Source organism: Physella acuta, unplaced genomic scaffold (genome assembly GCF_028476545.2).
Source record: "Physella acuta isolate Inbredline_101_S28 unplaced genomic scaffold, ASM2847654v3 ptg001063l, whole genome shotgun sequence".
Classification (NCBI taxonomy): Eukaryota; Metazoa; Mollusca; class Gastropoda; family Physidae; genus Physella; species Physella acuta.
The window spans coordinates 617,244-633,164 of NW_026732580.1; the positions used below are offsets into that span (position 1 = coordinate 617,244).

The 15,921-nt window shown below is 40.5% G+C and overlaps 2 protein-coding genes across 11 annotated transcripts in view; one reads left to right on the forward strand and one right to left on the reverse strand.

The window, feature by feature from the left end:
• Positions 1–3,400: 3,400 nt before the first annotated feature.
• On the forward strand, positions 3,401–12,510 carry LOC131955312 (G-protein coupled receptor 157). Its single transcript, XM_059319394.1, has 5 exons — positions 3,401–3,591; positions 9,432–9,640; positions 10,499–10,698; positions 11,723–11,908; positions 12,232–12,510. The coding sequence occupies exons 1-5, from the start codon at positions 3,401–3,403 to the stop codon at positions 12,508–12,510; spliced, it is 1,065 nt and encodes a 354-aa protein (XP_059175377.1).
• A 1,440-nt stretch (positions 12,511–13,950) lies between these two features.
• Positions 13,951–15,921, reverse strand: part of LOC131955304 (rho guanine nucleotide exchange factor 28) — a 111,183-nt gene continuing 109,212 nt past the window's right edge. For 9 of the 10 annotated variants that reach the window (XM_059319379.1, XM_059319376.1, XM_059319378.1 and 6 more), the window contains one exon: positions 13,951–15,637. Coding sequence is in view for 1 of the 10 variants with exons in the window: in XM_059319380.1 (XP_059175363.1) it covers positions 15,260–15,285 (26 nt within the window). In the remaining 9 variants the exon portion in view is untranslated. The remainder of the gene's footprint in view (positions 15,638–15,921) is intronic. The other variant, XM_059319380.1, reaches the window with a different exon arrangement.

Consider the following 15,921-nt stretch of genomic DNA (forward strand, 5'->3'; position numbering starts at 1 on the left):
TTAGCCCGAGGGCCGCATTAACTATATAATATCAGTTCGGGGGCCAGAGTTTCTTCTAGGAATTTCTCCGAGTTGGCGAATCTCCCCCCCCCCCCCCACCAAAGAAAGTCTACCCCCCCCCCCCCCCAACGAAGTAAATTTTTTAAATTTTTATAGAAATATATATACATTTCTGAACGAAACACTGTTGGGGGCCGGCAACACACTCGAGGTCCAAGTTTGTTCTCAAATTGTTGTTTACGTATTTCATTCTTGAAAATGTTGTTCCGAAATTTGAAAGGTGCTTTTATGCAAAAGTTTTAATATTAGGAAAGTCTTCCTTTGTCAAAAAAACATAAAAAAACCTTATAAAAACCCACCCGCCCTTCTTTAAACTTGTCTTTAAGGAGGTCATTTGCTTGCAATTCAATGACCTCCAGCTGCAGTTCATCTGGAAAACTAGCCACATTTGCTTCAAATGGGTTTTGAATCCGTCTCACTTCTTCTGCCATTGAATCCAAGTCAGAAAACCGCCACTGAAACTGCAGCTGGAGGTCCTTGTTGATCTCACAAGCAAATGACTCAGCTATTTCTTCAGCCGTAAAGACCTTGCACTGCTGAAAGTTCGTCAAGTTGTTGGCCTGAACTTGTTCTAAAAACAAGACCAATTTGGATATGAAGGCCTTTATGTGGGTGTATAGAACAGAAACTAGATTTTACTTTCATTGTAGTTTTAGGTTCAGAAAATTTAAATGACTAGTTATGACTAGTTATGTCTGCAGCAAATGTCAATTTCCATATCCACTCTTCATCAGACATTAATGGCTGTGACTTGCCTTTACTTTTCAATAAGTCACCTATTTCCTTGCTTAACTTAAATACTCTGCTCAGAACTTTCCCACAATTTAGCCATCTTACTGTTGTATAATATGGTAAATTCTGCGTTTTTGTGTTTGTATCTTTCAACATGACTCTGAACTATCTATGGTAGAGCCCATGAGGAATTTATTAAATTCACAATCTTAAACACAGGATTCAGTACACTGCTAATGTCCATATATTTAGCAAACAAAGCTTGCTGGTGAATAATACAGTGCAGGAACATTGGTTGTAAAATATTTTTCTCATTCGCTTGTCTAACCAAGCCTTTCTTTATGCCACTCATGTACTTTCTCCATCCACATTCAGATGAGGTTAGTCCAGTCCATGTTATAATCAGCATTTTTTTTTAACTCATTGAATATATCCTCTCCTGTAAAAGTGGCATATATGTTGTGTAGGGAAGCCAGCTCTTGTGTAATATTCATGTCTTCATTCACACCTCTAATAAACACAAGCAGTTGAGAGGTGGAACAGCTGTCCAGCGACTCATCCATTGCAATTGAAAAATGGCGTAACTTGCTTGCATTTTTCGCTATTTGAGTCACGATGTTTTTAACAATGTCTGCAACTCGGCGGGCAATGTTAGTTGCACCCAAAGCTACATTTTCAAATTGTTTTGAATTTTCTTGGCAAAGTTCCTCAGCCACCTCCAACAAAAATCTTTTCCGTGGACAAAAAGATCTCCGCGGGCCGGAGAAGAGGACCTCGCGGGCCGCATCCGGCCCGCGGGCCGTAGTTTGGAGACCCCTGCATTAATGGAAAAGAATTTACTTTTTAATACTTTGTTTTGGTGTTGGGAAAAAAATAATTACATAATTAGCGGGGACAGAATCAATGAACGAGGTATGTGTAAAGCAGCTTCTTCGTTGTCTGATAGATTATGTATTGGGAAATAAAGGCCTACTTAAAAACTCACACAGACGCTATATTGCATTTATATTGAAACGGAGTAGTCAAATAGTTTGCTTTGGATTTTATTTATGATAAAAATAATTCGGTGATTTCTTTTTAATATCCATATAACAAATGATTAAAAAGAGTAATTTGATGTATCGTATTGGCCCGGTACTTCAATGTAATGATGTACTTTAACTTAACACTAGCTAGCGTTAAACTGTATTTGTGCATGGTGAAGACGATCGGTCTTTCTTGAACCTTTCACCTCCCTTTTTTTTTTAACGGAAATGAGGCATCTTAGATGACCCGATTACTAGACAAACACGTCACCTTTTCAATTATTTTAAAAAATTCTGCCAATAACGCCCCCCCCCCCCCCTTATGTAAACAACACATTGTGTAATAGCTAATCGGATGAGATAGAACGCCCTGTCATGCGCGTGGTATCGATGCTCGTGTTTTGATTACGATCTGGTAATCCTTTGTCAAATATTTATTTCGCCTTTTAATTAAAACGCGGTTGTTAAAAAGAAGAGAAATTCAGACTTCATTGATGGTTTCCCAAGCTATAAATAATTAACGCGAGATAAAAGCAGATATAATCAAGATTTCGATCTGTAGAGGCGACATTTTATTTTTCCAGGAAGTTTTTAAAAATGTAAAAATAGGTCTAGAGGGTTGACATTGATTGGCAAGAAAGTAGTCCAAACATTGAGTCATAAGACTTGTGTTTGAGTTAAGACCAAGACTAAAACGTATGGTTAATTTTATTAGGTCCACAGAAATTAATCACGTTATGAAAATGAATAAATTACTAATATCGGATAAAAATGCGAAATTTGTTTTTAATTTGATGACAAATACACCAGTCAATACAGGGCGCCCAATAATTAAAAAAAAACACTGCATGCAACCAGCCATTACAATTTTTTTTTTTTTGTTTTAAAAGTAAAATGCTTCCCGTAATGTAAAAATTAGTAAAATGGGTAATAACGGCACAAATTCATGCAATGACCTTCGAAAAAAAAAAACCCAAACAAATTGATATTGGAAGTCAATCAATATCTGTTTTATTTGTTCATAGCAACGTCTGCCTTGATGCGCATATCCTGTTTCTGATATCAAACACAACGAGCCAGGACTAGCCTCGCTGTGGCATGTTCAGGTCTCTTCCTACATCAACTCTACATCAGCCGGCACTGATGACTTCCGGCCTTTTAGGACCGACATGCAGACGGTATTTAAGGATTGGCCGGGTCGCTGCAACTACCGAGACTCAACGATTATTTCAAAATGGCAAAAGTTAAATGAACAACATTGTGAATCCAAAGTGTGATATGGCAATGTCAGTATTTTTTGTCAATAGTTAATAAATAAAACCGTCAGTTGACATTGAGAATTAAACGTGAAAAAGTGAATATTGTAAACGGACATTGCAAGTAGTGGGTGGAATTAAAATAACACAATCGTGTCCTTCACAGAGAAAAGACATGGTGACAGGGTAAACTAACCTCAGTCACGTGGTATAGATACTAGGGATACGCACTGAGACCACACTATGAACTGGACAGGTCAAGCCATGTTCAACACCAGCACACCACCAGGTGTCTGGCTCTACAACACCACCAGACCTGGTATTCAGATGTCAGCGCTGGACATCGCGTATGTCACGCTGACCTTGCTGATGTCAATGATGTCCATCCTGGGCTCTCTGGTCATCCTGTTGGTCCACTGGGTGTACGCTGACCTGCGGACCGCTGGCCGGACCATGCTGGTCCACCTCACAGTGGCGGACCTGCTCACGGCCCTGGGGAACTTGATGGGAGTCACGTGGTAAGTCCTGGACTTATTAGTCAAGCAAATGTCAAATGAAATTAGTCAAACGAAAAAATTAAATAAGTCAAACGAAAAAATTTAATTAGTGAAAGAAAAAAATAAATTAGTCAAAGAAAAAAAAAATTAGTCAAAGAAAAAAAATTTAACTTCTGTTAAACAAAAAAAAATTAAGTTGTCAAACTAAAGATTAACAGTATCAAGAGATTTTCTTAAGTAAATGGAACAAAGTTTAAATTAACTAAAGAAAACGATCAGACGCCAATAGAAATGTCCAGCTGATCCCACCAAAAGACCCACTGAAACACGTGTCTAGTCGCCATACAACTCTCCCTGATCCCACCAAAAGACCCCCATGAACCACGTGTCTAGTCGCCATACAACTCTCCCTGATCCCACCAAAAGACCCCCATGAACCACGTGTCTAGTCGCCATACAACTCTCCCTGATCCCACCAAAAGACCCCCATGAACCACGTGTCTAGTCGCCATAAAACTCTCCCTGATCCCACCAAAAGACCCCCATGAACCACGTGTCTAGTCGCCATAAAACTCTCCCTGATCCCACCAAAAGACCCCCATGAACCACGTGTCTAGTCGCCATACAACTCTCCCTGATCCCACCAAAAGACCCCCATGAACCACGTGTCTAGTCGCCATACAACTCTCCCTGATCCCACCAAAAGACCCCCCATGAACCACGTGTCTAGTCGCCATACAACTCTCCCTGATCCCACCAAAAGACCCCCATGAACCACGTGTCTAGTCGCCATAAAACTCTCCCTGATCCCACCAAAAGACCCCCATGAACCACGTGTCTAGTCGCCATACAACTCTCCCTGATCCCACCAAAAGACCCCCATGAACCACGTGTCTAGTCGCCATACAACTCTCCCTGATCCCACCAAAAGACCCCCATGAACCACGTGTCTAGTCGCCATACAACTCTCCCTGATCCCACCAAAAGACTCCCCATGAACCACGTGTCTAGTCGCCATACAACTCTCCCTGATCCCACCAAAAGACCCCCATGAACCACGTGTCTAGTCGCCATAAAACTCTCCCTGATCCCACCAAAAGACCCCCATGAACCACGTGTCTAGTCGCCATACAACTCTCCCTGATCCCACCAAAAGACCCCCATGAACCACGTGTCTAGTCGCCATACAACTCTCCCTGATCCCACCAAAAGACCCCCATGAACCACGTGTCTAGTCGCCATACAACTCTCCCTGATCCCACCAAAAGACCCCCCATGAACCACGTGTCTAGTCGCCATACAACTCTCCCTGATCCCACCAAAAGACCCCCATGAACCACGTGTCTAGTCGCCATAAAACTCTCCCTGATCCCACCAAAAGACCCCCATGAACCACGTGTCTAGTCGCCATACAACTCTCCCTGATCCCACCAAAAGACCCCCATGAACCACGTGTCTAGTCGCCATACAACTCTCCCTGATCCCACCAAAAGACCCCCATGAACCACGTATCTAGTCGCCATACAACTCTCCCTGATCCCACCAAAAGACCCCCCATGAACCACGTGTCTAGTCGCCATACAACTCTCCCTGATCCCACCAAAAGACCCCCATGAACCACGTGTCTAGTCGCCATACAACTCTCCCTGATCCCACCAAAAGACCCCCATGAACCACGTGTCTAGTCGCCATAAAACTCTCCCTGATCCCACCTGTAACAACATGTATTCTTTGTTGTTGTGGGTTAGCTTTCATACAGGAACACGAGTATCAGTGGCAACTTCAAATGACAACTTTATTTACACTATGTACAGATAAATCCGTGGTACATCCATATTTGAAGATCAACTGATATAGGTACAAATAATAATCACGACTCCAAGTCATGGAGACATCTTACATTTACTGCCATTGTTCCAGTCCCAAGTCCTAGCACACAACACCCGTTCACCTTTCGCTCTCCCTTTTATTCACCACTTTCTCTCCCCTTACGTCAATGAGCGATCTCACCCAAAACACGGAAAAACACATGACGATCGCTCAGACAGTCCTTCCGCTAGCCAGGTACTCTTCATTCATGCAAAACACAATATAATAAAGATACATAATAATACAGTCTGTGACACGTCCCCCCTTCGAATAAAATTTTGTGTAACAAAATTTATAAATACAATATTGGTAGGGCAGGATCATGTGCCAGACAACAAAATTTTTATACATCTCAAAAAAACATGGAAAAATACATTCTTTGTAGACTAATGCACAAGCATTATGTGTAATGTATTCAAATATGAGAAAGAAAAACATTTCAATTACCAAGTAATTGTATAAACAAGACAAATGAGTTTAGTGAATTACCAAACTATAATACATAGTTGAAATTATCAAAGACTTAATTCAACTCATGAATTAAATAATTATATCCTATGTAGTAAAAAACTTCCTTATCATCAAGGCATGTTATTACTACACATAAGTCATATACCTTATTGTCTCCCCTAGTCGACCCATTTCAGTCATATCTAGGTCACAACACAACATTCTTGACTTACACAGGTATCGACTAATACACAATTCATCATTGAGACTTCCGTCTTATTGTTATGCGGAATAAATAGTCTAACTTTTACTTGATTTACTTTATTCACTGTTAATTAATAGTATAGAATAGGTTTAACATAATACAGTTTACATTCTTTAGATATAGTACACAATTTATGTTTACTCAAACACATTATTTGATATTTATATATTACAGTTACAGACTGTATAATATTAATAAACTGTCAATTGATAATTTAATCTTAGCATCCTTTATAGCATGAGTAATCGTTCTCGTGCAGTTGACGATGACCTGTATGCCATCTCTCCCTCAAATTGTATGTGTATCTTTTAGCTTTGTTACCATAATTATTTCCTAGAATTCGTGTAACTTGTGTTACTTCATTTGTTTTAATATTCTCTTCTGGTTTCTGAACAACGTCAGTTGTTATCTTGCTTTGTGTACGTTCGTTTGGTTCATCAACCAACTCAATATAAATATTATGGCATTGCTTTGGCCTCTCATAATATGTGTTGCGTCGGTAACTTCCATTAGAACTTGATACCTTATTTCTTAACTTACTGTATTTTTCACATGACTTTCTTTGTACATAATAATTGTTTCTTCTCTGATTTGCCAACCTATGCCAACATTGATTTTGGTAATGACCTATTTTTCCGCAGTAAAAACATCTAGATTTTGGCTTCTTATAAACATGGTGACTGTATTCATAGTTTGCTAAATTTCTTTTTCTTTCATTCTGTGCATTAATGACATTAATGACATTCTTATTAACATGGTGACTGTATTCAAAGTTTGCTACATTTCTTTTACTTTCATTCTGTGCATTTTTATTAACATTGTAGTTTGTAGATATTTTTTCATCTTTCTTAACTTCCTTGTGCTTCTTTATTGATTCTAGTTCACACATAAATTTCTGGGTTAATTTCTCCATTTCTTTGTTAAATTTATCCTTGAGTTCTAGTATATCTTCTTTATAGTTTGACTCCAATTTTCGAAGTAAATCTTCAATTGGTACGTTCTCTTCATTGTGGCTTATTAAGTTCACTGATTCATTAATCATCATTAGTTTATCATGATTCCTGCCATTCTCCGATGGACTTATTAAATCATCACTGCCATTCACTGATGGGCTTATTAAATCATTTTGACTGCCATTCTCTGATGGACTTGTGATACAACTTTCAATAATATTCTCGTGTACCTGCGTATCATTTAATAAAGAGTCAATCTTAAGACATTCTAATGTATCTGTCACCTTTAAATCATTATTAAGTTCACCCTCTGTTTTATCCTTGGGTTTCAATTCTTCCTGGACTATGTTACTCTGTTCTTCATTCCAAAGGTTGCCAATATTTACTTCTTCAAGTTCTGCTTTAAATTCTGTCTGTTCACTTTCTAATTTTGGTTCATTTGTGTCTGTTATAGCTTTCATTTCTAATAGTTCTTGTTCATATGCTAGTTCATGTAGGCCAACTTGTTTTTCCATAGTTTCAGCCCTTTTATCTGCTCTCTGTTTTCTGTTTCTTTTTTTCCGCTTTCCTTTTGGTTGTACAGTCTCTTCTACTTTATCTAATTCTGAAATGTCTTCTTCTTTATGCATGTCTGTAATAGCTCTTGATCTATTACACACTATTTCTATCATATCATCTAGTTCTCTCAATACATTTCCATGAGCTCGTCGGGGTTGTTCTGGTACTTCGTCCCATGCTTCTTTTGCTTCTTCTATGTCTTTTTCAAGTCGATTGGTTGCCCAGGCTATCTGCTTATTCATCTTCTTAATGCCTTGCGCCCTCGCTAGTGCTAGATATTCTTCAAAACATGACATTTTGATATATTTTCTATGACATAAAATATGAATTCATTAGTTGACAATAGATAAATGTTAATTAATTTACAATACCCTTTCTTGTATTCTGGCTTTGTTCAGTTGATTAGAGACATCTAGTAATCCAAGAAAAGTTCATAGTACATATATAGTACAAAAATAGTTCACTTTGTTGATTCCAAAAAGTTGAAAAAATTCAAAATAGTTCTAGTAGCCTGTTACAGAGTAGAAATTAGTCCAGTTTTAGATAAGACATCTTTAGGAACAGTTTAGGAACAGTTACAAAAATAAACTTGATCTGTTAAATCCAAACAGTAGAAAAACTTGAACAGCTAATCCATATAGAAAAAACTGGAACAGCTAAATCCAAACAGTAGAAAAGAAACACTAAGATTTGATCGGCTAAATCCAAACAGAAAAAACACACAGACGATATTTACTCGACATTGGTGAGACAATATCGAAATAAGGTGATAAAAATTATCACGTTGATGACTTGACTTGAACAAAACGTCTGACTTGACTACAGCAACCCTTCTGACTTGAGTGTAGATAGATGACTTTCAAGAACTTGACGTACTTGGTAAACAGTGGAAGACCACAGACTGTAATATCTCCATTTCTGACATATGTAGCACCAATTCTTCAACCACTTGTGACATCATAAGTAACAGTAATACAATGTAGCAACATCACTTTATTGCCTCCACTTCTGACACCATATGTAACAACATGTATTCTTTGTTGTTGTGGGTTAGCTTTCATACAGGAACACGAGTATCAGTGGCAACTTCAAATGACAACTTTATTTACACTATGTACAGATAAATCCGTGGTACATCCATATTTGAAGATCAACTGATATAGGTACAAATAATAATCACGACTCCAAGTCATGGAGACATCTTACATTTACTGCCATTGTTCCAGTCCCAAGTCCTAGCACACAACACCCGTTCACCTTTCGCTCTCCCTTTTATTCACCACTTTCTCTCCCCTTACGTCAATGAGCGATCTCACCCAAAACACGGAAAAACACATGACGATCGCTCAGACAGTCCTTCCGCTAGCCAGGTACTCTTCATTCATGCAAAACACAATATAATAAAGATACATAATAATACAGTCTGTGACACCACCAAAAGACCCCCATGAACCACGTGTCTAGTCGCCATACAACTCTCCCTGATCCCACCAAAAGACCCCCATGAACCACGTGTCTAGTCGCCATACAACTCTCCCTGATCCCACCAAAAGACCCCCCATGAACCACGTGTCTAGTCGCCATACAACTCTCCCTGATCCCACCAAAAAACCCCTGAAACACGTGTCTAGTCGCCATACAACTCTCCCTGATCCCACCAAAAGACCCCCATGAACCACGTGTCTAGTCGCCATACAACTCTCCCTGATCCCAGCAAAAGACCCACTGAAACACCTATCTAGTCGCCATACAACTCTCCCCGACAGGTACATCAACGTGGAGCTGCTGGACTATAAGATGGTTTACTGTAAGTTTCACAGCGCCCTGACCATCATGTCCAGCATCGCATCCTTCCTCTGGACAGTGGTCATCGCCTGGTTTGTTTTCTGGATCCTCATCAAGATGCAGCCGGCCATGAACAAGGGCCGTCAGACGTCACAGCTGGTCGTCTGCGTCGTTTGTTGGGGGCTGCCCAGTAAGTTGTTTGTTGGGGGCTGCCCAGTAAGTTGTTTGTTGGGGGCTGCCGAGTAAGTTGTTTGTTGGGGCTGCCGAGTAAGTTGTTTGTTGGGGCTGCCGAGTAAGTTGTTTGTTGGGGGCTGCCGAGTAAGTTGTTTGTTGGGGCTGCCGAGTAAGTTGTTTGTTGGGGGCTGCCCAGTAAGTTGTTTGTTGGGGGCTGCCCAGTAAGTTGTTTGTTGGGGGCTGCCCAGTAAGTTGTTTGTTGGGGGCTGCCCAGTAAGTTGTTTGTTGGGGGCTGCCGAGTAAGTCGTTTGTTGGGGTTTGTTTGTTGGGCGCTGTTTGCTGGGGGTCTGTTTGTTGGGGTTTGCTTGATGGGGTCTGCCAAGGAAGGGCTGAGGTTTTTCTTGGGGTCAGTTTGCTGGAGGTGAGTTTGTTGGGGGTTTAATTGTTGGCGACTGCCAAGTAAAGGCTGAGATATTTGTTTGTTGGTGTTTATCATGCTAAGTCGTGTGTGAAGCTTTACTGTAGGAGTTAAGGCCTCAGAATGTCCACCCCCACACCACAGACCAATTCAATATCTCGACTTAACAAATACAGCAGATACTGGTTCCTCATAATCATAAATATATATATGCCAAAGAAACTCGTGCTTGGAAAATTATGTTTGTTTTATAATCAAATCATATTTGATTTCTCCCAAGCATTCGGGGATTCAGTTTGTTATTATTGTTACCGTTGCCCCATGGCATTCACGAGTGGTCGTAAGATGGTTCAAATACGTCTTGTGTAACAAACCTAGTCTCAGTAGGATTTTCACTGTACCAAGTAGGGTACTCGCACTACTAACGGCTGTCTATTGTCTCCCCCCCCCCCCCAGCAACTATAGCCCTGACTGCCCTCGGTCTTGACGTTCTCGGCTACGACAAGAGTCTGGCCAGTGCCAGTTGGTGCTGGATCGACCCCAGCACGCGCCACGCCACGGCCTGGATGCTCGTCACGGGCAAGGCGTGGGAGGTGGGGGCGTGCGTCTTGACCGTCTGCTTGTACACGGCTGTCAAGGTCATGCTGTTCAAACAGGCAAGTAGTTGACGCTCTCTAGCCCGGTTCAAACAGGCAAGTAGTTGACGCTCTTTAGACCGGTTCAAACAGGCAAGTAGTTGACGCTCTTTAGACCGGTTCAAACAGACAAGTAGTTGACGCACTCTAGCCCCAACATTGACACATATGAGTAAACAGAGACCTTTGTGCGGACATCTTGGAGAAATATCATCTAATTCTCTGACACACACACACTCAACTGTACTGTTTACCTTAAATGTATTATTACTTTTTTTAGAATGTATTTACCCTTTCGCAGAGGCGTAGCGACCCTTCCCGGCGCCCGGGGACAAACTTTTCGATTTGCACCCCCCCTCGAGATTTCGATTTGCACACCCCCCCTCAAACTTTCGATGTGCACCCACCCCCCCCCCAAACTTTCAATTTCTACCCCCCCCCCCCTCAACCTTTCAATTTATTTTTCCAACCCATTTTGGCGCCCCCTAAGCTCGGCGCCCGGGGACATATGTCCCGTCCCCCCGCCCACCCCCCCCCCCCCCCCCCCCCCCTCGCTACGCTACTGCCCTTTCGGGCCATGAGGATCGATGGAGTAGATTTAATCTGTTTCTGTAATATCGGCCTATAAACAACATGAATAAGCATAGGTTCCATGCCCAGCCGTCTATACTTTCTAACTAAGTTAGGTACCTATCAGAGTTGAATGGGCTCAAGGACTTCCCAAGGAGTCGAGTCCGGGATTCTAACTCGAGACTCTCGAGTTAGCAGTCGTGCGCTCTACCATCCAACCCCACAAGCCCAAAATCAGTTTCTTCCAGAGGTTTTTTTTTCGGTTTGGAGAGGGGGGGGGGCGGATTAAAATTTCCGTGGGGGTGGGGGGGGGGGGGGACATTAGTAAAAATATAGACGTTTTACGGGGGTGGGCGCGGAGAGATGAAACTCTTCCCAAAATTAAGAATATTGTGCAGTATAGAAAAATATGAAATAACGAAAACTAACCAGAGCTTTTGAAAGATTTAAAGTTGGTTTTCACTGAAAATTTCAGGCAAAGCGTCGACAAGGTATGACGTCACGATCAAACAGAAACGTGGAGGAGGCCAATACAAAGTTGACCTTTGTACCCCTCGTCTTCATCGTCATCAGAATCTGGGGGACCATCAGATTCCTTCTCGGCACTTTTGCGCACGAATATGCCAGCTCGTCCGACTCGGATTGGATCGTTATTTTACAGGTATCTTGTCGTATCGTTGTTTTACATGTATCTTGTCGTATCGTTGTTTTACATGTATCTTGTCGTATCGTTATTTTACAGGTATCTTGTCGTATCGTTGTTTTACAGGTACCTTGTCGTATCGTTTTTGTTCTTGCCCTAGCTTAGAAAAAAATATAGGCCCTAACTAGTTTTAGCGTGTATGAAGATTACTTTTACTTACGAGAGGTGTAGATTATTTCTAGCGTAACAAAGACTGACATGTTTTAGCGCGGATGAAGATTGCCGTATTCTATCCTGACGATTGCCATATTCTAACGTGTTGTTTTGTTACCCCGCCACAGGGTACCGGAGACAGCGCCCAAGGCTTCGCTAACTTCGTCATGTACTGTTTCTTCACACGAAAGATTCGAGTCCGCCTCTTCAGAAGATGCGCGTGTCCTCGACTGGGTAGCACGTGCACAGAGACCAGCATCAACCCCACCCCCAGCTCCTCGCACCCACCAGACGATCAGCCAGCCGTGACCAACCACGTGGATCCACCCAATCACGTGGATCCACCCAACCACGTGGAGCCAGCACTCAAAGGAAGAGCAGACGATCTCAACCATGTCAAGTTTTAACATGACTGCTTGTATAGGACCTACTTGAACGATTCACTGGAGATAAATAGATTTTATATAAAACACTTTATCCAGCATAGACGTAAATGGTGATGCGTTTTTTACAGGGCGATACAGATTCGCATCTGTTATCTTTTGCTGGTATCGCTGTTAGGGTTAGGCTAGTGATATCAGCATATAAGGATTTCGATACAGAAATGGAAACATTTCATTGAAAGTTATTGCATGGAACTTCTATATTGGCTATTTCAATCTTTGAAGATGAGAAAATTGTATAGGTCTTCTCGACTAAAAAACAAAAACCTTGCAGAGGCTCTAAATAAGAAAGATGACTGTGCCAGTCAGTAGACAACACTAAACAATCAACAATGTTCATTTTCTTATCTGAACCAAGTCGTAGTTTACATTTCATTAACTCTGTTACTTCTACCCATTCTTCCACAGTTACCTCCACAATCTCACATTCACCAAAACTCTACTCCCTCTCATATTTTCACCTCTCTCTAGTTTTACTAGAATCTAGATCTAAATAAATATAATAGACATCATTAGCTATGCCACACGGACCCCTGACTTTGGAATTTTTTTCAGTCATAATGACTTTGCACAGAAAGTTTATATATGCTAAATTCAACTAAATTGACTTAGTTTACCATTTTCCTAGCTATTACTGATACTTTAAAAAATTTTTTTTTTCATCAAACTGCCTAATAAATATAGAGATCTAGATCTAAAATATTTCTTTAAAAAACGTGTAAAACCGGCAGGAATGCAATACACATTCAATGTTAAAGAACTACGTGTTTATAAAGAAATAAATATCTATTGCGACCAGTAAAAACATTAAGATTGTGTATCCAAGTTTCCTATCACTTGAAGTAGCCCACCGTCCCTCGCTATAGATCTAATTCTAGTGTCGCCTTAACTAACACAATATTTTCTGTACCCCGTATCCCAGTTTTTCTATGATGGCCTACCTACAGACACGACATAAACAAACAGCAGGTGCGATGTAGTCTTCAGCAGTAAAATATCAATCCGTGTTTCCCAAACACGACTGTTGTGCGCCAGAGTACACATTTACTTCCAAACTTGCTACAGGTTATCGTTTTGACTTTATTCACACCGTACATCAAAACAACCGAGGAAACCATAGCATGCTGTTTGGAGGGTTCTAAAGTTATGCTGGCCCCACATTTGGAGATACAAACGAAATACCCGAATTTTCTTGTTATTCTTGTTTCCATCATGCTCAAAACGTCAATACAGCTAACACAAGCACGTGACATACAGCTAACACAAGCACGTGACATACAGCTAACACAAGAACGTGGCATAATACAGCAAACACAAGAACGTGTTAGCTTCCGGCATAGATTACCTTACAGCCAACACACACATTTGTGAAATAAACACACTTAGAAAACAAACAAACGAGAATTGTGTTCATGAAAATTTATTGATTTTTTTCTTATGAAAACATCAAAGTTCGTGGTACAGGAACTTAGTCAAGTGTGTGCATATGATTGGGCAGGGGAGGTAACAATGAAGGGCAGGGAGATAACCGTGATTAGACCAGAGGAATGCCATTCAATAGAAGAGGCCAGCTTTAATCTGGCATCTCCGCTGTATACAAGACTCTATTTTTTGGTAAATGACGTTCAGTCTCCTAGCGAACTGCACGAGTTGAGTGTCGCACTTTAAAGATCTGATAATAAGTTAGTACAAGGCACAAGACAATCACAACTTGGCTATATTTGGATCACTTTGGCTATACTGACCCATGTTTAGACGACACACAGTTGGATCACTACAACCTATTTTAACACAAACAGAAAACTGAGGGAGAGAAAAATAATCTCAGTTATAATGCCATATACACCAAAGTTTGACAGGGCCAGTCACTGGCCAGGCACCATTGGCCCACGTGGCAACAACAGACCCAGCCACTGGCCAGGTACCATTGGCCAACGTGACAACAGACCCAGCCACTGGCCAGGTACCATTGGCCTGAATGCCCTGTGGCTGGAGATTGTGTTGTGAGACAAGAAGAAAGCCATTCTGACTTAGACACTGGCAAGGGATGGGATGTGTGCAGGGAGGGCACCTAGCTACTGACATAGACGTTATGTTGCACAGGTAGGTCAACAGGTAAGGCTTTTATGTAGAACCACAACAACCTTCTCAAGGTGAAGGTCACAACAACTGGACTACAGTGCTAAACATAGCTAGATCTACAACAGTTGATTTTTATTGACAAACATTTCATTGTAGGGCTGGGTTAGCTCACTGATCTGTTACATTTTCAAGTTACTTCAGTGATCAAGTGCTTGTGACCTTTGTACCCTGCAGGTCATGACCTTTGTACACCTGACTGGCCAGGTGTTGCCAATGTCCTGTCACCATGTCCAGCCTACTGGTCATGTGACCACCCTGACATTAGTATAGTATATTCAGCACAGCAGTACAAAAGTACTAAGCACAATGGATAGTATAAGAAGCTTAACAAACCTAAGCAATTAATTTTTACATTTCCTCTTTCATAAGAGAAAAAAAAATAGTTTATTCATATTTTTTATCTTCAGATCAAATGTTTTGATAGCATGCAACCAAACAGCAACAAACCCACATCATAACAAATCAAAAAGTTGCTCCACTGATAGGCTAAAATTATAGAGTATATATATGGCACTGTTATAATGAGCTAAATGCAGTTTAAAATAGCACAAATATCATAGCTATATAAATATCAATAAAGTCCATCCATGTTTACAAGTGACATCACACTACAAAATTTCATGTATCCTAGTACATGCTACACTTTTTTTCTTGTTTTTTTTTAAACCAAGTTAAAAACTAGACCCCAAAATTTGATAAAACAAATATTTACTTACATATTTAAATAAAATGTATGTACACTGCAAATGATGCTAATAGATACATTAAATTCAGTTTTTATAGTAGTACATCTAACCATCCCACTCTAGGTAAATTATGCAATGGTAGGAACTAAGTCATTGAGAAGAATTTATACAGTTAAATTTTCCACCTAACACAATTATTTTGAGTATAGACACATCATCAGTCCAGTCCTTGTGTCACATCCACAGCACTTCTGTGTCAACATCTGATGTAACAAAAAGTAAAGTCAATCAAATCAGAGGACTCCACATCAAAGCATTGAGTGTCACTAACAAAAAGTAAAGTCAATCAAATCACAGTACTTCACATCAAAGCATTGAGTGTCACGGTACAAAAATTACAACCTACTTTTAAACCACTCAATACATTAAAACTAATCATATTTTACATCTACAGCTGAACATATTAATACAGGCCATGGATGTCCTGGCACAACTAAATTGCTTCAAAAGCAACACAACTTTTTAAAAACAATTTATTAATCTTGTT

What these genes read in the sequence shown, in the direction of transcription:
- LOC131955312 (XM_059319394.1), top strand. Translation starts at nt 3,401, where the DNA reads ATGTCAGCGCTGGACATCGCGTATGTCACGCTGACCTTGCTGATGTCA. An exon ending in AACTTGATGGGAGTCACGTG is followed by an intron (nt 3,592 to 9,431) that starts GTAAGTCCTGGA and finishes TCTCCCCGACAG; the next exon opens with GTACATCAACGTGGAGCTGC. An exon ending in AGGTCATGCTGTTCAAACAG is followed by an intron (nt 10,699 to 11,722) that starts GCAAGTAGTTGA and finishes TGAAAATTTCAG; the next exon opens with GCAAAGCGTCGACAAGGTAT.